The sequence below is a fragment of the Anopheles ziemanni genome, chromosome 3 (genome assembly GCF_943734765.1).
Source record: "Anopheles ziemanni chromosome 3, idAnoZiCoDA_A2_x.2, whole genome shotgun sequence".
Classification (NCBI taxonomy): Eukaryota; Metazoa; Arthropoda; class Insecta; order Diptera; family Culicidae; genus Anopheles; species Anopheles ziemanni.
Genome location: NC_080706.1, coordinates 10,129,072 through 10,150,483, shown reverse-complemented (window position 1 = coordinate 10,150,483; position 21,412 = coordinate 10,129,072). Strand labels below are relative to the sequence as shown.

The window sequence follows — 21,412 nt, the reverse complement described above, 5'->3', positions numbered from 1 at the left end:
ATCGTATCATCTATGACATGACATATGAGACTAAATATTATTATTCGAAGTACATAGGTTGCGCTTTACACTGTTCCAACTTGTTGTTTTTGATGTTAACATCAACCTACGCCAGCCTGTATCCTTACACTTGGATCATGTTTACAAGGTGCCGCCTCTAATAGCCGTGAGAATGATAGTCGGTGCAGAGTCAACACTAACTAGCCTAAGAGGTAGCTTGTTTGCTAGTTAGAGCAAGGATCTTCACAGCATACCGCCAGCTTCTGTGTCTGTTTGCGGTTCCTCTCAGCATTAGAGGCGATAGGAAAACCCGGTTAGGTAGGACTTCCAAATATTTAATTGCCCACACACGGCTATACGATCCCTCGTTCATTATTATGGAATCCCAACAGAGGATACAGAAATAGCCGGGTAAGTAAGTGTGTTTAGCTGCATCCTCGGCCCTTGAACATACCGCAGTCCGATAGACAGTCACATGCCGTGAAGCATCGTCAAAGGATGCGACTAAGCGATCGAGCGATCCTCTTATCCTGCCTGGCTTTTAGGCGTTAGCGAAGACGCGATCAAGACAAAAAACCTAGTCCTATCCAGATAACGTTTACTTTTGCTTCCTTAAGACAAATACAGATTCTAACCAAAATTTTTGGGGATATTTTAGAATGTATCTCGTTATGGCATCAGATATGTATGCGTCCATCATAAACGAGAATGCCACCTGGCCCGGTGAAATACCACATTCGTTCCTTACTTGACACAGCTGCCAGATACATTTATTCCATGGCTCCCAGCTTGAAGTCCCTTGACTCCTGCGGTACCTTCTAAACCTCCTGGCTCGCTTATCGGCATTTTCTTTTCATGTCCAAGAAGGTGCGGCATTCCATCAATGGGCGCTCTTCTGTTGGCTTGTTGTACTTCCCACTCTCATGTAGGTCCTTCTTCAGGCCATCCTGCTGTGAGTACACTTTAAATTTCCATTCAACATTCGATCGAAGTGTCACAACAACACCTTCTGCAATAATATACCAATGCGGGTTGACTTTGACTAATATGACTTTGAAATTGACTTTCTAAAAGTGGCAGCAAGTGTGAAATGTTGGTGGTATTTTTGAAATACTCAAATCAGTGCATCTGCTCTCCATCGTTATAATCTAATCTGACTAGCGAGAATTATATCTTTCCTTCGATACACCCAAGCAGGAACACTTCTCAATGATCGGTGCCGAGTCAATAAATTACCAACTCCGCAAACGAGCGTCCCAACCGAACCCCGGCGAAACATCAATCAGAATTCGAATCCTGCTCGGTCGGACGCTCGTCCTGCTTATACCGGTGTATCCCTGCCAAAGGACATTGCTGGAGTTTAACCATCGGTAGGCGGCACAAGGCTCGAAGCACACCCGAACCCGGATCAAGACGATTCACAACCCTCGACGGTACTTGGCGTACCGGTGCCGCGCAAAGGAGAAGAGGGACAATAAAATCCAACCAACAAATAATAATAACAATAAAAAGCCCATCACGTCAACACCGGTACCCGGGAGGGGGGACGGGAAGCCCCTGGAAGGGTCGTTTAGTGGCAACAGGGTGGAAGCCCATAAGTAGCGAACGTTTAGGCGCAGAATGGTATCGGCAGCATCAGCATACCGGGCCGGCACACGGGCGCACGGGAGATGAATGGACAGAGAGAGGCAGGCAAGCAGGCAGGAACTGGCCCGCCGGACCAGCCGAGTCGGGTGAGAAAAACGGATCGGAGAATCATACGCCCGGCGCGCAGGCAAGTGATACTCGACCCAAGCAGGCATAAAAGCAAACGAAAGATAAACAAACACGAGCCTTCTTTTCGAGGGGCCGAGGCCCTGGCCACGGTTGAGCGGCGTTATAAAACTATGTGTGAGGTATTTTTGTGCCTTTTTTCTTCTCTAAATTCCTCATCTTTCCATTCCTTTTGTCTTTGCTTTCATTCCCACCCGCGCCCAGGTCCGCAGTCGCCGCTTCTGCCGTGGTTTACGTGGGTCGCCGTTTCACTAACCTGACTTCTTCAATCGGGGCCTCCGATGCGCTTCCCAAATGTTTAAACACCCTCGCACCGGAGCCAAAGAGACGTGGGGAAGCGTAAAGAAAAACGCTTTGCTCAAATAAAACAAACCATTCCGATAAGCAAGGTGGACGAGGGCATCGTTCCGGTGGCGGCCGATGGCGATCAAGCGTGGCCATCCCAGGGCTGCCGAACCGGCGGCGGCAAGCTGTCACTCGCTTCTGCGGGTTCTCCGGCGACCCGTTTCTTTGTTGTCCACTCGACACCCGGTGACAACATCTTATCTTTGCTCTTGCGAGGCGTCCGGCGGTTTACCACTCGAGGTGGCCGCGCGCGTCCCTTGGGTGGGTGGGAAAAATGGCTCACCGGACCGGGGTGGGGGAGGGCTCGGGTGGACTGGAACCGGTGACTGTTTGGACCCCGCTTTCTATCTCTACTGCGGTACAACGGCTGCGGATCGAGATGGGCAATTGTCGCCGTACTTGACGTCAAGCCGAAGTGCTCAACGACTACAAAACACACCAAACGGCACCTCGAGGCGTCAAATTGAGATTAATCGAGGAACGATCCCCACCTCTGGGCAGCGAGGATTAAAGGCGGATAGACGAATGATGAGCGTGCTGTTTTGTTGTGTCGTAAATACCCACTCAACCTAATGGAATGATCTCTAGTGCACAAAAGGATCATCATTATCTTTCCTTCTTGAATTGCTGCAGGAAGTTTGCCCATTGCCGCTGATCTCATCGGTTCTCGATAGATTTGATTGAGTATTACTTCATCGTTTTAAGCAAGAAATACTACAAAAGATGCCTGAACAGACGATCAACGGTGGGTAATTTGTTTAAAAGGTGCTGTAGTGGATACATTTCGAATTCCCATTAATAACAGTTTAAAAATCTTAAAATGGCTTTTATGTGAAGATCTTAATTTGTTATTTGTTCAAAATTAATAAAATGCTACAATTAAATCTTCAGTTCTATGATATTCTCCTAATGGCTTTTCAGACATTTTTTGCAAAAACCCGATTTTAAAATGACTTTATGTAAAGATCTTAATTTTTTATTTGTTCAAAATAAATAAAGTTACAATAAAATCTTCAGTCCTGTGATATTCTCCTGATGGATTTTCATACATGGTGAGTTTTTGAAAAAAAACTACACGTTTTACAATATTTAGAAACGATAACTAACGGATTAGTCTATTGTATCGACTTCTTTACGTCTATTGAACACTGCTTCTTGAACACTGCTTCGCCTGCTTCAACTTTCTACTACTTCTACAACTTAAACAGTATAAGTCAACTAGCAAGTCCTGTTAGATATATCGTTTAATCTAACTCTACATGAGAAGTTTTCTTTATCTTTATCTTCATTCCTTAAAAAACCCCACGCACCTCATAGTTTTAAATATTTTATGAAATTATAAACTTTGGCTTTGGCTTGCATTTGCTTTAAAGTTTGAGACAAATATCTTACGATAACTCCGCCATTGAGGTGGGACTCATCGTCATCATCATTAATAATTGCATACCGAGTAAATTTTGGTAAATACTTTATACGTATTAAATAAAACACACTTTATATTAGTTCAACATGAACTTTTACAACCATTTGCACTAAAGGGTCCACAAGAACAAAGCAAACATTTCACATAAGGTACTTCAAGTTTAACTGCATGCATAAGATAGACTCTCGGCAATATGTGTACGTTTCTTTTTGTTCTTCTGTTTCGTTCCATAAATAATGTTCCCAATCAGGCTCAGCCTTCATGTTTGACAGCGCCATTGTCAAAGTGCCGCTTGTTTTTTTCCTTCCTCGGGGACTCATCCGTTCCGAGCAGCTTGTGGATTTCCCGGAAGAATCGCCGACCATCACTTAGCTTCCTATTTGGTTTGACTTTCATCTGTTTGATGAACACTCCTTGACTTTCGCAGCGAAAGCGTAGCCTTTCAAAAAGCGACCGCAGCCGAATCGGCAGTTTGTCTGCGTGAACGGCAACAAGAGCAATCAATGACTTCCTAATTCCTGGTAATATCCTGAAATATCCCTCCAAGCCGGATCAAAGGGTCCCTCCTGGGAGATGCGGTTTCATTCATTCTCACCGGGGAAGCGGTTACTACCGAGTTGACATACGATTGGGAAAAACTCCCAGATCGATTGTCAATGGTTCGATACCTTTCTTCTATCTGGTTTTGAGACTTTTTCTGTTTTTGTTTTTCTATTGACGTTCATTTCGGTTGGCCCAGAAGTCAAAAAAGGGAAAGGCGACATTAGGCCGATTGATGTTTTGCTTCGGGGCTGAGATGGTACAAGAACAAGGAACAAGAAAATGGCACACATTCTGCAAAGCCCTAATTTTGATCGTATTGTTAAACGGTCACCCTCTCAAATCGATGTTTTCTTCCAGCAACGATAGCACCATTGCAGCCCTAATCGTCAAAAGTTGCAAGCCCATCCAGGTGTTTTCTAATAGAGAACGAGACACTACAAAACAGGCAGCTGGAAGCTTTTCGGTTCTTTTCAGAATTTCTCTGTTGGCCCTTTGGAAGACATTTCCTTACTAGAGGACGCTTGAACTGAATGGTTTGCAGCTTCCAGCGACGCCGTTCACCCGGCCAGGCCCTGTCGTAAATATTTGTAAACACGGTTGTCGCCTTGTCATCGTCGATATCGGCGCTTTCCTTAGACGTGGGTAGGCTCGATTCAAGCTTCGGGGACAATCGAGTTCGCGCTTACTTTATCGCTTCCGAGACGGACCGCGGGAGAATTCGATATTATGCTCACACGTTCACACTATTGCCAGTGAAGATTTACCATCCAGCGTTCGATTCTGACACTCCTTCAGCGAGAAGTCGACGGGAGGTTGACGACTCCGTCAGGTGTCGGCGGTTCATCGTACCATTCCCCCTTGCCGCCCGATCGGTGCCGTGTTATTAAATATTTGGATAATTTAAATAAAATAATCATAAAAGCCATGGGCTTTATTAGTAATCGCTTAGTGGGTAAATGGACACCATGAAACACGCCGTAACGAGATTCTTCGACGCTCGTGGACTCTCCGGGGTGGATCGGTAGACGGAGATGAACCGAATAGGTCCTTCTATTTTGCTTTCGTTCCTTCCTATTTTGTGTTCGTTTACTTTATTTATTCGTTTTAGTTTTCTCTTCGGCTATCGTTAAATGGAACATTGCATGGGTCGGGAGGGTAAGCACATTGGGAGAAAAGTATTATTATTGGATTTAAAAATAAAACTAATTTTTCTTTTTAATATACAATTGACGAAATATAAACATGGTTGTGTACAACTAAGAAACATAATAAAATAAGTAATAATATTATTTCTTAATTGAGGTTTCTCGAAGGACAGTTTCAGTAAAAATTAGCATGTATTCAAAATTTTCTTACCACTTTATTTGATGTAACTTTCGTGAATTTTGTTAAAAGTTTTTACCCACAGTTCCACCGGCAGTCATACGATCACGATGTTGTAAACGCTCGAGTTTTGCCTAAATCTCATTCTAATCCGCCTTTCAACTGCCATATCGTTCATCCCCCGTTCGGAGCTATAAACCGTCCAAGCCGCGCATCCTCTTAGGTACCTGTGGCGGCTCCGGGAGTCCGGCAGAGAAAAAGCAGGGGCGCCGAATCTTCAACCTGGGGCGCTGGAAAACAAGCGGCACAGATAGCGCACTAGGCACTCGATGAGAAATATAGCATTTTTTTGTTTCATGAATGGTGCACTATTAAGCATCACACGTTCGGTCGGGATCATCGCGGGGCCATTGGGTCCAAAGACCATCAAAGACCTCACCTCGGCGGGCGTTCCACCACAGTGGGCAGCATGGAGAGAAAAATGGCCCCCAATAAAACCCGAATCGCCGGTTGCCTTTGAGGTTGCGCCCGATTTAGTGGCACCTGCAGGGAGAGTTCCCTATCCTTTCATTCTTTTTTGTGAGCTTCTAAATTGATTTAAATTGCGACGTCGTGCCGGAGGCTTGTTAGAAAATGGTTCTTGTTAACACATTAGATCCCAGTCCAGGACGGTTCGTGTCCCTGGGGTTGGTGCGGTGTTTCCTTTTTCGTCGAGCAAGTTGGAACGGATATGTAGGATATTACTGTAGGCGGTTTCGTCTACACAATTAGCATTGACCATTGTTTGTGGTCTAGTTCGTGGACACAACCTGGCACAAATGTTTCCGACTGCACAAAACCAACCGTCGGCGTGTCGGCGAAAAAGATAAATAAAACAAACATCCTATGACCCGATGCAGAGAAGTAAAGAGACTGGTACACTGAAACATCTGAACATCGCAATAAAACCATAAACTATTGAGAAAACCGCACAGGAAACGTGGAAGCCTTATCGAGCACCTTCCTGCCCGGTCGCAGGCAGGAATGGCAGTCCTAAAATGACAATATTTACCCCCAATTAGCCCACACCCTGCACCGGTGGTCCGTGATCGGTCGCCATGTGAGTTTGCGAAACGCTCCGGTTGGGCCGGTTCATCATAGATGGGTTTTTTTTGTACCGATTTTTCTAGAGCCTTGCCAGGATACCTGCGGTTTTCCTGCGGTGCAAATCCCTTTTTTAAACGCAAGCACACTGCCGCCAGGGGAAGCTGGTAGGCAGGACTTCACCATTGGGCTTTGGTATGCTTCGGTTTTGGCCCAAAACGGTCACATAAACAGAGCAAAGCACATCACAAAATTAAAACAAGACAAAGGAAAGAACACACCGAACACGGTATCAAACATCGACCCCGGCAGCGTGATCCCCGACCGTCCCGGGAGTGGACATCCACAAAAGGTGAAACCCTGACAGGACCACCACGAAGCCAGGATGCAGGACGACGGTTTTGCGTGCGCCCGGTTCCCTTTGACGGATTTGCCGACCATTGGTTTCACCATTTTGCCGACCCGGGTGCTCCGATTGACGTGGCGTCTATTTTGACACATTTCCCGGCTCGCTGGATGCCAACAATGACGGCGGAGGCACAACAGCATGTTGGCGCAGGTTTGGCAAAGGATCAATCGCGTCTGTTTAAATTACTCCTCTGGCTTATCGTGTTTCAGTACTCCCGTTTTATAGCACAATGAACCGTTTTCCTTCTTTATCGTTCGGGTTCATTCTATCTCTCTATCTCACTCTATCTCTTTTCTTCTCTCCCTTTCTTGTCTTTTCGTACGCAGCAAACTAACCGACTGACCGGAACTTGAAACCCCGCAGGTTGGGAATCATGTTCGACAGGGATTGAAGGGGAAAGGAAACCAAGTATCAATGTTTTGACACATTGGCTCTTCTGATGGAAATGACATGCTTTGGCGATTCACATGAAACAATCGTTAGAACAATAATGGTAGTACGATCGGAATACAGTGCTTGGTTATGAATAACAGTGTTAGAAAACACTCGTTATTGATTCTCTGCTACTAAACATCCCTAAGAAACTGTGCCATGTATTCAACTACTCTCATTAATTTCTTAACAGCAATCAGAACAGTTCTGATTTGGGTGGGTAATTAATTTTAAGGGATCGATTGGAAAATAGGTTATCAAAGAAAATTCGAATACAACACACTTGGCAGTTAAAAAAAACAAAATTATTGTTAGATAGTTTAATTGATTTATTTATTATAACAGTTAACTCAACAGACCTTCGATAATGTTGGGAAGAAATATCAAACTGTCAGGACACGGAGCAGAAACACCCTGCCCGTACCATTCAAAGACGGCACTAAGGGCGCCAATGGTAAATCAAAATGGAATACCGGAGTCCGCATTTCGCAACATCAATAACATGCGAATCATCAACAGCACGTTTGAGCATTTCCTCTGCTAAAAAAAAGAAATGGTGCCAACCGCCAGCGGAAAGCAAACCTGGTTCGGGGATTTTTGTTTTTCGAGTCGACACTGGTTTCACGGGCCCCTCAAAAGAAAATAACCTCACTGATTTCAGTACACAGGGTGTGAGGGAAGAGCAGAAGAAGCCGCCTGAAGCCTCCGAAAATCAATTACCTTATTAAAGACTGGGAAACCGTTCCCGGATTGTGTGGAAGAAACAAACCAGAAAACCCAACGCATGTCCCAGCTCGTTTTCGCTGGTGATGAGCGAAAGAGATAGCAAACATCGGGTCCTCCGATCGATGGCTAATGTTGAGCCGATCCAGAAGTCAAGGGTTTCGGTGGACGGCGCAAGAGGGGAACCGAACGAAACCAGGTAATAATCAGTTAAGGAGCCAACTTTTGGGGTGTGAGATTTCAGACCGAACAGAACGGAACTTTAAGCCCTTGGGGCAGAGTGAGCTCGAGGGGAAGGATGCGAGACAGGGAGAATGTGTATAAAAGCGTTTGAGATAACTAACCGCATCGAAGCCAATTCTAAAGTTCATAAATAAAACACCTTAAAAGCCGTTGCCAAGAATGTTTCCCATCCGGACTGCAGCCAGCACAAACTCCGTCGGGCCAACGGCTGGGGACTTGTTTCTGCATGCGAAACGACAAATGAGGTCGACCGCCACCGAGTCACGATGAGCACCCCAAAAGTCGCCGAAGGTCCTGCAAATTTCCTCTGCTAGCAAGGAAGCCCCGGTACGATAGCCCAAAATCGTCATCAACATCTCCACCTCCGGCAGCCAAACATCGGTAACGGTTGCTTGAGTTGAAGCGGGATAAAAATTCGCCAGAAACGAATCTCAAATCCATCGGTTGAACCCGACTACGGTCTCTAGACGGAGCGCGTTCGCATTCCAGGGCGCGGATCCTGCACCCAAAAGCCGGTACCGACCGAAGTGTCCGGTCGGCCGGTATCTCTGCGCTGATCGGAGAGAAGCTGCAAGTTCTCATGGACCTGCGCCTGGTTCTTTCGCTTCGTAGCGATGTGTGAAACGAAAAGTTTGGAGGGCACATTGGTTGCTTCAAGCGTAGGAAATTTTATTCTCATCGAATCTCGGAGTAGGCAACGTTGGTAACCACGTGTTGTTGGTGACTTTTGGATAATTTTTGTGGGTAAAAGAGTAAATGAGGCCCCGGCCGCCATGTTTTCGATCGTGGCTACACCTCTTGTGGACGTTTAAACTGAATGTATGCAATTGGTGATACATTAATTCGTTAAATTCAACCTACGAGTATTTGAACCGTAGTGTGTACCGTTAATTTCGGCTACGCAATCAACCTAGGGGTGCGGTATGAGGGGGGCCCACGGGCCCCCCTTATTTCTCAAAACTATAACAAACTCTCTTTTTCGGTAGACCTAGCGCAGTCCGCTCGCTGCGCTCGCTGCGGGCGCGCCGCCGTTTCCAAATCATTTCTTCGGCTAAACTCATTGTTTCATGCTGTCCATCATGTGTGGTATAGTTTACTTATTAGTAACTAAACATGTAAAAGTATATTGACCCGCATTCAACCTCCACTACGTGATTAGTTTAAACCGGTATGGTCTTTTAAGCGAACCGTTAGCGTTCAAAAATTCGATTCGAATGCATGTGTCGCGCTTTGCATAGCTTCAGGCGCTAAATGTGAACCAGCAGGAAGAGGAGAATCTAGCCCGGGGCCTCATTTACTCTTTTACCTTTTTGTGCAACTACAAAACTTTTCCCATCTTTCTTAATTATTTATATTCGCTTTTTTATTTTTATTTGTAAATGTGTTAATCTATACTTAAAGTTTTCTTTCCTACAGGTGTGATAAGCTAATAATAAATGGCGTGAAAAATGTTTCACTTCGCCAAAGCCCACCCACAAGTCGTGAACCAGTTTCAATCGCAACCATTCAACACCTTTTCTTTTCGGCTTCAAGCCCGACCCGGTAAGAGTCCTTAGCACCAACTTATCACCCTCCATATCCGGTGCCGGTCCTAACAAACGAAAGGCGATAAAAAGCAGACCAATTAGCGGTCGGTAGATTTGTGGTGGGCCTCAGGAGTCGCTAATTGTGCGCGCTCGTTCGTCAGCGACATCGATCACGTGTCAACTCGTGCAGGATCATGGCGATGCACTTTTCGATTCACCCACGCATGTCGCTGCCATCGTCCGCCAAACGGTGCGGTGGTGTATCATTTAGCATGTTCCCCCACCGTTCACTGCCTCCTGCTTCGTTTTTCCCTTGCATCCACTGCCAGCGCTTCCCAGCATCTCCTGCCGCATCCCCACGCACCATCTTTATCAATCGTCTCCCGCGCGCAACCCATTTGTCCGACCCCGTTGTGCATGTAAACGGAATAGGGACGCTTCCCTACGCGGATACTGTTCAGGTCATTTTTATATTATTATTATTATTACCCTGGTTTTGTTTTGCTCCCTTGTAAGGGTGTTTGTGTTTAGTACCTTTTTAACTTGCTTTCGTTCTTTTTACTGTGTTGTGTAGTTTGTTGCTTGTCTGTTGTTGCCGTTCCCAGTCGCCTCGGCCCCTTTTACACCTAACTGCCGACTTCCCCCCCCCCCCATGCCCCCTTTGCTTGCCCTTGTCCATAGCCGTGCGCTGTTGTTGTTTATGTTGATCTTCGCCTTCATTCACTGGCCCTTTCCGCCCCCGGGACGTGAGACGTCCGGTGCAAAACCGCGCTGCCGGTTCCCGCTGTTTCATGTCATGCCCATTCTTCATTCACCGCTTCACACAACACACTAATATTCAATTTAAAATATTTTGAAAGCAGACGAAGGGCAAGACGAGCAAGCTACCAAACAACCGGCATGCGAGAGAAGGATCGGGAGGATCGTGCAGGGTGTGGGTGGGAAAAGGATAAACAGGGACTGTTCCCGACATTCCACCCTTCTGTTGCAATGTGGTGGCACATACATAATGTTGGCCCACACACAAACACACAGGTGTGTCCCGGAAGATCGGTCAGTTGGGTCGGCTAGGAGCGCAGGAGGAAAGTATAAGCATGTGTGTGTGTGTGCGTAGGGGGAAAGTGGTGGCGTGAGAAGTGATGCGCGGTAAGTGAGCAGCAAGAGATGATCAAAAAAGAGCAAGAAAAAAGGCGAAAGAAAAAACATGCGGTATAAATCTAGGGTTTCCCGGGGGGCACCGGAATGCGGGATGATCGAGAACGAAGGAGCGAAAGGGAGGAAGCATAAAGGCAACTACGAAAAAAACGTGACACCTCGGCAAGGTGGAAAGAGGAGAGCGTGCTGCAGTGAGATCAGGGAAACAACGAAATAAAATAAAAAAAGGAAGCATTAAACGAGAGAAAGATCGAAGAACAACAAAAAACAGCCTCCGGAGCCGAAACCTAACCGAACGAAGACGGCGGCAATCGCGATCGCGACCCACGACTGACAGGACCACACACATACAGGCACGCGCGAAACCGGCTTCACTTCGCACCGCGCGCCGCGCTCTATCAACCCAGCAGGGAAGGGCAGTGGAGTGGCTGAGGCTGCCGGAGAAGAGAATGGGGAAGGGGAAGGAGAGCGGCCAAAGGAACGGAACGGACAACGGCCGAGAGCCCGTTTAGGAGGTGATGACGATCGGACGGGCCCAGTTAACGATCATGGGAAATGTGCAATGATTATGGGATTTCGACCGTTTCTTCGTCGCTCTGCGTTTCCTTCGATCCGTTCCACCCTTGTCCCTACTGCCCCCGTACAAGCCACACATTGGAAAGGGGTGGTTGGGGGCGCACTGTCACTGTGTGTGAGACCTGTATCCGATCTTTTAGGAGCAGAAAGTAACCGAAAAACCAGTGCATGAGGGAGGCTGTGGGCATCCCATCTCCATTCACCCCCAACATGCCAGCAATCTTCTTCTTCCTCCTACGCAAGTAGGGGGTGTGTTAGAGGCATGCATGAAGCATGGATTGTGTTCTCGGAGGGGTTCCGATGGTTTGAGGCGCTGGGGAAGGTCGTTGAGCAAAGTGAGTAGAGAAATTGGTAACCCTTTTTCTCCCTGCTGCTGTTCGAAAAAAATAAGCATTCGATTTTCGTACAAACCCATTAGAGAATGTGTTCCAACACCTTCGCCACTACATAGTCAGTGTTCCCTAAAGATAGCGGGCGAAATGTGCCGCATTTTGATCACTGGGATCGACACTGGACCCAAACAGTTCTTTCCTACAGAGAACGTTTTAAATATTCTGATATGTTTATGGGTTTATTAAGACGTACTTTGGTATGTTTGGTAAAAAGTTTATTATATAAATATAATTTAACTAGTTCTGGCAGAAAATAATAAAACTGTAGTGGTTACCTAGTACAGGATAAATTGGGAAACATATCGTCTTTGTTATTTCTTCAAATTAGCGAAAAGTCGGTTCAAAATAGAAGACGAACTAAAAAATATCAACTCCCACCCGGTGGGTGTTTTCTAAACAATTCATAAATATTCTTTCTAAACAGAATATGTGTTCATTGCGTAGAGATATTTAAGTAATCTGAAACATTCCTGAATACTTTGAACCCTGTACAATACACCAATTAAGCAAATCCTTGTACAATAGACTCAACTTTATTTAATAGCTCCGATTGTCCTTATGGCTTTTATTTAAATAGAAAGAGCTTTGGTCAAGAAAACTCTGAAATGTCTCCCTAATGGTGTTATTTTAAGATATGTTATGATTTCTAAAATGTAGAACCTATCCAAAGAAAGGCATTTTTTCGTACCGGCCGTATTAGCAAATACCCTTGCGCTCATGAATCTTATTCTAACCGACGCAGCCGTACGGCTTTCCCGAAACCCCAAATGTAGAAGTTTTTTTTATAAACTTGTTCCTTGAGAAAGATAGAAACTATTTTTTCTTGGATTTATGTTTTCATTCATCGGTGGAAAGGTTTTTGTTTGCTGCTACTAGTACTACATAATTGAAAAATGTTCACAATATAACGTCCGAAAACCTTTTTTTGGTGGCGAATTTTTTTATTGAATCATTAGAGAATATTTAAATTGTACATTTTTATCTATGCTTTAATCATCATCATCTATGGTTTCATAGTTTTAGATAAAATAAATTTAAATTGAACCGAAATATTTCATCAAACTTATCGTGAAACGAAATATTTCTAGAAACCCGTGTAAACACGCCTTTAGCGTTTACAGTTCAGGAGTCGGATACTCCGTATGAAACGTCAACTGTTTTTGTTGTGTTTTGTTGTTCGCCGTCTTGGTACTGTTCGGTTTTCGCAATGATACTTACTGAAAAATTGCGATAGAAAACTAGTTAGAGTGGTATTTTTCGTTTCTACTCAACATAGTAAAAATGGGTAACAATGGGAACCTGTCCAAGGCGGAACTGTTTATTCAAAGCCTCAACGCGAACAATGCGAAGAAACTTGCATTCGCCATGGTGCTTGGTTTCGTGGTGTACCATGCATTTCTCCACTTACGCTACGGTCCGGTTCTGGCAATTATGGTTTATCCAATGTTTGCATACTAACTATCCAACGTAAAATTACAGGTTCTGACTCATGCAAGTGGCTACTAAGTGACGGCAGGTTCAAGGGTGACAAGGAGTGGCAACCGTATGGATGTATGCTTCATAAGTACACCGAAACGTAAGTATAGATTCTATCATCCTAGAAACGAGAATGTGCCGAATGAATATAGGGGACTGCCTGTGCTTGTGCTTCTTCAACAGTGATACTCGAAAATGTCTCCGATATCTTGCCTTTTGGGGCAACCAGAACCATTTCGTACTTATCGGCGACGAGCGGCTGCGGACGCTATCGCTGGAATTTATCGATTACCTAAGGTCTAGTGAGACGGAAAACATTTCCAAACAATCGTCGTCTAAAAACACGGAAGACCTCCAGTTTACCGACTATAAATTGCGATTGCGCGTGGAATATATCTACGCGAATGAGGTGTCCAAAAATCTTATCGATGAGTTTATGAAATGGGAACATGAGGAGGATCCACCGAGCTTAATAATCGCAAGCTGCACCTATCCCACCTTTCAACGAGGCAACGTGACGGAGGAAATTCAAAAAGCGTACGAGAAAAATCTTACACGATTGGTTAAGCCCATCGATCGATTACATGCGAAAAAAACGAAAATCATTTGGAAGCTACAAGATCCCGTTGATCAGGAGACTTCTGCGGAGGAATGGAAGAATGTGCACAACGAGGATGTCGATCGTATTAATCTGGCGGCCAGCAACATTCTGCGCTACTCGGAGGCAAAAATATGGTCATCCTCGAATATGATTGCTTCCGGGTTGGTCGATGAGTTTGCCGATGGCCAGCAGCTAAGCTCGTTGACACTGAAGCACGACGTTCAGATTCTTTTGAACATGTACTGCAATGACTATATGAACTACAACGATGGAACGTGCTGTAGTAGTGCTGAACCGTATACAATTATACAGGTTACAACGTATGCTTTCCTTGCTGTATGGTATGTTTGCTTCTCCTTTTTGTTAAACCGATCCGTGAAAAGTCATTCATTTTCCTTTTCAGTACCACCATTGCTGTCGCCATCTATGTACGAAAATGGATGGTAAAATGCCGAGGCATTCACGCTTACGCCCCGCTCAACCAACCCACCGATACCCAATCGCCAATATCGGCGTTGGCCTCTCTCGCCATCATCATGACGTACTTCTACTTGTGCGATCGCACCAACTTTTTCATGAAAGAGAACAAATATTACTCGGAGTTTAGCTTCTGGATACCTGTCGGCTATGTGTTCGCGCTCGGACTGTTCTTCACCGAGGATAGCAAGCTGACGAAGGTACTCCACCGGGACCAGACGGATGAGCTGAAGGGTTGGATGCAGATCGTAATACTAATCTACTACATGACCGGTGCCTCCCACATACTGCCCATCTACATGCACATCAAGGTGCTGATCAGCGGCTTCCTGTTTCTGTCCGGTTACGCGCATTTTACTTACTGGTGGCAAACCGGAAATACCGGCCTGGTGCGCTTTCTAAACGTAATGTTCCGGGTGAATTTTCTCACCGTCATTCTTTGCCTATGCATGAATCGACCGTATCAGTTCTACTTCTTCGTGCCACTCCTTTCGTTCTGGTACTGCATCATGTACATGATGCTTTTGCTGCCACCAAAGTTCTCCTCCCAAAGCACCGAAGCAAACCCGTACCAGTATCTTTACCTGGTGGTGAAGTTCGTGACGATGCTCGCAACAATCACCGTGCTGTACATGAGTGAGGTGTTTTTCGAACGCATCTTCGTCACGCGACCCTGGAAGGCACTGTTTGTGACTACCGATGACGACATCCATGAGTGGTGGTACCGTTGGAAGCTCGATCGATATACGATTACGTACGGAATGGTGTTTGCGGCGATTTTCCAAATTTCCCAACGCTTCGCAGTGGTGGACGATAACAACCACGGTAACCTTTTCTCGAAACGAATCTCACTAACCTCCACGCTAGCGGCCATTAGCGGTATCGGATGTTACACCGCGTGGACATTCTTCTGCCGCAACCGGCAAGACTGTGAGGAGGTTCATTCGTACGTGGTTTTCATCCCAATTGTAGGCTACATTTTGTTGCGAAACATTTCTGGCATCTTGCGCACCCGCTACTCAACCTTCTTCGCCTGGTTCGGGAAGATCTCGTTGGAACTGTTTCTCTGTCAGTATCACATCTGGCTGGCAGCCGACCGGAACGGGGTATTGGTATTGTTACCCGGATTTCCAACGCTTAACGTACTGATAACATCGTTTATTTTCGTTTGTGTCTCTCACGAAATTCATCGCGTTACGTCCGTACTCCTCCCGTATGCGGTACCGAATGATTGGAAGTTAGCTTTAAGAAATATAATTTTCTTCATGATTTTGCTGATTCCGTTGGGGCGATACGATGGTATGTTTTAAAACAAACAAACCATACATGTTTGTTGTAATTCTTAACAAAGCCTAATCCAGCGCACACCAAACAAAATGTAGTTACGGTATACTTAAATTAGGAATAAAGGAAACACGCTTCTATATTTGCTTCTGTTAGTTGCTAGTTTGTGCATTAAAATTGATTTATTTCATACTTATATTTCATACGGTCCGTTGACTAGTTCAGCTGTCTCCCATCTCGAGTTTCTCGGATGGAATTTCGTCGTTGATAACATAGCTCGTATAGACGTCGTAGCCGAGCGAGATGGTGTTATCGTACAGCACACGATATTTGGTGGGCAGAAAGTAAAAATTGACGATCTGTGCTGGAGGCCACACGACCCATTCTGCCGTATACAACCGAATGAACTTTTCCCGCACCTCGTGACTCATCTCCTCCCACGAGGAACGCTTCAGGGCGGCCAGCGTGGCGAAGAACAAGAATATCACAATTGGCGAGGCAACCGTTTGATCGATAAGCACCTTCTTTAGTACCAGCCCCACGGTACGTCCGGGAAATCGTCGGTCCATGAAGTTGTACCAGCTGTGGCAGAACACACCCACCGTCATCCCGGAGATGGACATAAAGCGGGTCCGCTGGCGGTCCCAAGCGGCCAGCTGATCGGTGTAGATTTCATAGTGCTGCTCGATTATATCACCGACACCGGACAAGCTGACCGATATGCCTACATTTGTCAGTAGGAGGTACTTTTTGCTGAACGCGGTCTTGGTAATTGTACGGAACCACTTTGCTAGTCTGATCATTTGTTAGCACTCTCCTGCGTGGCCCGTGATGCTATAGTATGGCCATTGTTCTCTAATTATATAAAGTGTTCTTTCGACCCGCCATAAATATATCTACCTCATCATAACAAAAACGAGATCAAAATAAACGCGGAGAGCACGTGAGGACCAGCGTGTTGTCAATTGACAATTTTTAATTTGAATTCAAGTTTGATGTATGCTACAAATAAAGCGTTAGTTGTCAATAAAAACTAGACGGATATGTACCGGACATAAGTTACATCATCTTAAATTATTTATAATTTAACACATCTTTTGTTTCAATGCCATATTTATATTGGAATGCTGCAAAAAATACGTTTTCTTTAGATCGTACACCTCTTCGAACTATTAAGTGTGAGACGTAAACGCAGCGATGTTAACATCCGCTGTGCTGTGTCAACAGAGCAGCTTTCGATAAATATTTTAACGTCAGTGGATTTAGCGGGAACTTATGTAAATATTTGTTCACCAAGTGTCTTCATTCAGGAAAAATTAATGTAATTTTGGTCAACATGAGTACTAAAACCAATATAAGCTTAAAAAATAAATTTGATCGGGTTGTCGTCCTGGTAAGCGCTACGCTTCAGGTGTAAGCGCTACGCTTCAGGTGTAAACTACCTGAAATACGAATAATACCCAAGGCTCCTTTCTTCCCATTTGTTAAAGGTGGATATGGATTGTTTCTACTGCCAAGTGGAAGAAAAATTGACCCCCGAAATCAAGGGAAAACCAATCGCCGTGGTTCAGTACAACCCGTGGCAGGGAGGAGGGTGTGTTGAATGCTATTTTTGATGCAAATAGACAAAGTACAACATGTTTTCCTAACCAGAATCATTGCAGTTAACTACCCAGCACGAGCCAAAGGAGTAACACGACACATGCGAGGCGACGAAGCAAAGCAACACTGCCCAGAAATCGAATTACCTCAAGTTCCGCAGGTTCGCGGCAAAGCTGATCTTACTAGGTACCGCGAAGCAGGCAAGGAAGTTGCCGAGGTTCTGAAATGCTTTACACCCCTCCTGGAACGTGCGAGTATCGACGAAGCCTATCTTGACATAACCGAACGGGTGCTTGTTAGAATACGTGAAATGAATGAGGGAAAATTTCAGCTACTTCCGGACAAATTGGTCAACACGTTTGTCGTTGGGTATGAAAATATCGGCGAATTTGTAAAGAAACTTTCCAACAACTCAGACGACCAGAGCTCTGACAAGTTAGAGTACAAGAAAAGTGACATCAAGCTGCTTGTGGGTGCATCGATCGTGAACGAGATACGTGCTGCTGTGAAGGAAAAAACTGGCTACGAGTGTTCGGCAGGAATTGCGCATAACAAAATCCTTGCCAAACTCACTGCCGGGTTTCACAAACCGAACAAACAAACCATCCTACCGATCGATAGCATACCGAAGCTGTATGAAACGTTGCCGGTGAAAAAGGTGAAAGGTTTAGGCGGTAAGCTAGGTGAACAGGTATGCGAAGTGCTGAAGATAAAGTTTATGTCGGAGCTGGAACAATTCCCGGAGAGTTTGCTTCAGCAGCACTTCGAGGAGCGAATGGGTAGTTGGATGTATCTGATGGCACGTGGCATCGATCTGGAAGCTGTAACGGCAAAGTTTCACTCGAAAAGTATCGGTTGCTGTAAACGTTTTCCGGGTAAGAATGCCATCACCGGGTTGGCCACGTTGACTCACTGGTTGAGTGAACTGGCCACGGAAGTTGCGGAGAGGCTTGAGAAAGACTTGGATGAAAATAATCGTACAGCCAAGCTTCTAACAGTCAGTTACTGCCAACAGATCGACGATGTGGATGTTTCCAGCACAAGGAGTATTCCATTGGTGGCATATGAAATCGAACGAATAGCTACCGATGCGTTGGAAGCAATCAAAAGAAACACGGACCGATTTCTAAAGACAAACTCCACGACAGTGTTAAACAATGCGATCAAATTTCTTGGACTTAGTGCGGGAAAATTTGAATCCAACGGGGCCACCAAAGGTGGAGGAATAAAGGAAATGTTTCAAAGTTACTCTGCCAAGGGAGCCACTGCTGAAGAAGGACCCAGCGGAATGGGACGACGAAAGAGTAGCACCGAACCTGCAATGCTGGAGGTTCTTGATGCGGCACCTTCTGCAACTGGGACGAGCGAAAAGATAAAACCTAAAAAAGACATAAAGCATTTCCTTCAGCAGCAATGTAAAGGTGCAATTGCAGTCTGTGAGGATGAACCAAAGCTTCCTCATTCTGAAGGGGAAACCCAAGACACCAAACCTGTTTCCTCTGCCACTAAAGTACAATATTCCGACCCTTTGGCTGAAACAGTGAAACCGAAAAAAGATATTAAGCACTTCCTTCAGCAGCAATCTACTGCTGCAAAAAAATCTGCTAGTGAAGATAGTCAACAACTTAAAACTGAAACGGTTGAAGAAAAAGCTGCAAATCCAGATCCTGATCAGATGAAACCGGAGGGAGGTTACAAAAGTGTTCTTCATCAGAGTACCGCTAAATCAAAAGATCACAACATTATCGAGTTAAAATCCATACATAACGTAGTGGAGACCAACTCGACCAATCATTCTAAAAGAGAGGAAACCCCGACTTCGGCAACATATAATGGAAATATTGAACCAGATAAGAATCAACCTGTTACGGAAACCAAGAGAGACGAAACGTTGGAAAACTCATCATCTACTGCAGAAGCTAAACCACAACCAAACTACAAAGAAACATACGCTGAATTCAACTTCATTCCACCCGTAGAACCAGCCATAGTCACCGTTGATTGTCAGCAGTGCGGTTCAAAAATCCCTGAAAACGAATACATATCTCACCAGGATTTTCATTTCGCCTTATCGTTGAGCCAGCAACAACGAGATGAGTTTAGAAACGGCTTGAAATCCAAACTTGCCGCCGGCACTAATGCTGCTGCTGCGAAGGGTACGAAATCTCCAATTCCAGCAAAGAGGCCGTCTAAAACTCCTTCCGGTCCAGCGACGCATTCATCGAGCTCGGGTGTGTCAATCGAACGATTCCTATCGAAAACACGAAGCATCGATGAAGGCCCAATCATCGCGAGTACAAGCGAAACAGAGACCCATAGTAGGTGTCCGGAGTGCGGTAAGATGATCGCCTTGCTGGCAATTTCAGAACATCAGGATTATCACGTTGCTAAACGGTTGCAGCAGGAACTGCATCGTCTCGAAGCGCCAGCACAACCACAGACTGGTGATACTGCCAGCACAAAGAGGAAGCGACCCAGTACGGCGGTGGAAGAAATAATGTTGCCGGCGAAACAAAAGGTCAAACCGGTGTCATCTTATTTTTCCAAATTGTAAAACGCGTCTTTTAGGTTGAAATTGTGCAAACATTGGTATGTTAAATTATTTTTTTTTTATTTTCCTGTCAATAACTACAGATTCATCCGAACATTTTTTTTACCATCGTGTTGTAGTTACTGTCGTCCTGCTGTCGAACTTGAATAATTTGTTTGTGAAGCGCCACACACTCTTTGCTGCTGGCATAATCTATTTTCTGTAACGTGGCAATCGCTTCCGGAAACTGTTTCAGCATGTAATGGGCCAACGCTTTCCGATACGTCGCCTTCGTAGAAGGAATCTCCTGAGCATTGGTGTACTGCAACACGTGTGGGACTTCATCGTACCGGTTCTGCTTAATCAAGCAGGCAGAGATATTGAGATACAGCGTTTCGAGTAGCGATCGTACTTCTTCTTTTGAGCCGGTTGCCTCGGGCTCCTCGGTAACAGACCAAGACAGGAGACACTTGACGGCACGATTGAAGTATGCATGGGCAAACAGTGGATACTTGGGAAACATCTTTACACCGTTTTCCTTGTAGCGTTTAACAAGCTCCAGCATCTCGGTAAAGCTCAGCTGATAGTAATATTTGTGGTCGTCGATACGCAGCAATTTCATGGTAAAAGAAACTTCGTTCGTCTTTGTTTCTATCGTGCATCTACTTTCTTCGTTTGTCAGCATTTGTTGAAGTAACAGTTCTACATAGCAATCAATCGGTGTAATGGCTGTACCGATCGTTAACCACTGTTCTTCCGTGTTGGCATTAAGATAATTTGATACATGTGATCCAACGTGGCTGACGTCTCGGATGATAACTTGGCAACGGCACAACTCCGATGGTTTCTCCAGCGATGTGTAGTGAAAGGATAGCCGCTCTTTTCGAAGCCCTTTGGTGCGATTTTCGTACACTGCTGGAACTAGACTATCATCTCCAGCAGATGCTGACAGCACTGCTTGCGACTCCTTTTCCATAGCGAATCGGCAACCGGTTCTCTGTAGACCAACGGATTAACCTCTGCCAGGTCGGCCTGATTTTCAGTTTTCAGATAAAAACGCCGCACGTATATTGGAGGCTTTTGCTCCGATAGCACCGAATAAAGTATTCCTTGAGCACCTTCCTCGGGTGTTTTAATGAGGAAAATTCTCAACGGTTTTTGCAGATAGAATAGCAAAGGATTCGCTAGCGGTGGGAAGTTTCGATAGATTGGTGTTTCTACGTTCCCCGGATCAACGCAATGAACCGAAACTACGTTCGAAGTGGTCGCAAGAAGATGGGATAAGCGGTAGGAAAACTGTACGAGACAAAATTTGCTATACTGATATGCCTTGAATCGGTTGGCACCGGAATCTTCAAACAAGCCACCGCAAAAACTATCGCCTGCCGGTATTTCGGATACAGAACGGTGCGCTTGTGAAACAACGTTCACTATCCGGCTGTCCGTTTTGTTTTGTCTCAGCAAAGGGAGCAGCCGTATGGTGAGTAAAAAGTGGG

General features: G+C 45.3%; 4 protein-coding genes across 4 annotated transcripts; 2 read left to right on the top strand and 2 right to left on the bottom strand.

Annotated features, from left to right (window-relative positions):
- Window positions 1–13,200: 13,200 nt before the first annotated feature.
- Window positions 13,201–15,940, top strand: LOC131289750 (N-acetylneuraminate 9-O-acetyltransferase). The gene is made up of 4 exons (XM_058319059.1): window positions 13,201–13,360; window positions 13,426–13,522; window positions 13,606–14,364; window positions 14,427–15,940. Exons 1-4 carry the CDS (start codon window positions 13,228–13,230, stop codon window positions 15,808–15,810), a joined length of 2,373 nt encoding a protein of 790 aa, XP_058175042.1. The 5' UTR covers window positions 13,201–13,227; the 3' UTR covers window positions 15,811–15,940.
- A 51-nt stretch (window positions 15,941–15,991) lies between these two features.
- LOC131289751 (mpv17-like protein 2) lies at window positions 15,992–16,685 on the bottom strand. Its single transcript, XM_058319060.1, has one exon. It carries the CDS (start codon window positions 16,585–16,587, stop codon window positions 16,006–16,008), a length of 582 nt encoding a protein of 193 aa, XP_058175043.1. The 5' UTR covers window positions 16,588–16,685; the 3' UTR covers window positions 15,992–16,005.
- A 435-nt stretch (window positions 16,686–17,120) lies between these two features.
- On the top strand, window positions 17,121–19,985 carry LOC131284035 (DNA polymerase eta). The gene is made up of 3 exons (XM_058312889.1): window positions 17,121–17,177; window positions 17,275–17,378; window positions 17,438–19,985. The coding sequence occupies exons 1-3, from the start codon at window positions 17,121–17,123 to the stop codon at window positions 19,938–19,940; spliced, it is 2,664 nt and encodes an 887-aa protein (XP_058168872.1). The 3' UTR covers window positions 19,941–19,985.
- A 34-nt stretch (window positions 19,986–20,019) lies between these two features.
- On the bottom strand, window positions 20,020–21,014 carry LOC131286865 (uncharacterized). Its single transcript, XM_058315871.1, has one exon. The coding sequence runs from the start codon at window positions 20,890–20,892 to the stop codon at window positions 20,023–20,025; it is 870 nt and encodes a 289-aa protein (XP_058171854.1). The 5' UTR covers window positions 20,893–21,014; the 3' UTR covers window positions 20,020–20,022.
- Between the last annotated feature and the right edge of the window lie 398 nt (window positions 21,015–21,412).

Coding starts and splice junctions, on each gene's coding strand:
- LOC131284035 (XM_058312889.1), top strand. CDS start 17,121: ATGAGTACTAAAACCAATATAAGCTTAAAAAATAAATTTGATCGGGTT. Junction 17,178..17,274: donor TTGATCGGGTTGTCGTCCTG/GTAAGCGCTACG, acceptor CATTTGTTAAAG/GTGGATATGGATTGTTTCTA. Junction 17,379..17,437: donor AACCCGTGGCAGGGAGGAGG/GTGTGTTGAATG, acceptor TTTCCTAACCAG/AATCATTGCAGTTAACTACC.
- LOC131286865 (XM_058315871.1), bottom strand. CDS start 20,892: ATGGAAAAGGAGTCGCAAGCAGTGCTGTCAGCATCTGCTGGAGATGAT.
- LOC131289751 (XM_058319060.1), bottom strand. CDS start 16,587: ATGATCAGACTAGCAAAGTGGTTCCGTACAATTACCAAGACCGCGTTC.
- LOC131289750 (XM_058319059.1), top strand. CDS start 13,228: ATGGGTAACAATGGGAACCTGTCCAAGGCGGAACTGTTTATTCAAAGC. Junction 13,361..13,425: donor ATTTCTCCACTTACGCTACG/GTCCGGTTCTGG, acceptor GTAAAATTACAG/GTTCTGACTCATGCAAGTGG. Junction 14,365..14,426: donor TATGCTTTCCTTGCTGTATG/GTATGTTTGCTT, acceptor TTTCCTTTTCAG/TACCACCATTGCTGTCGCCA.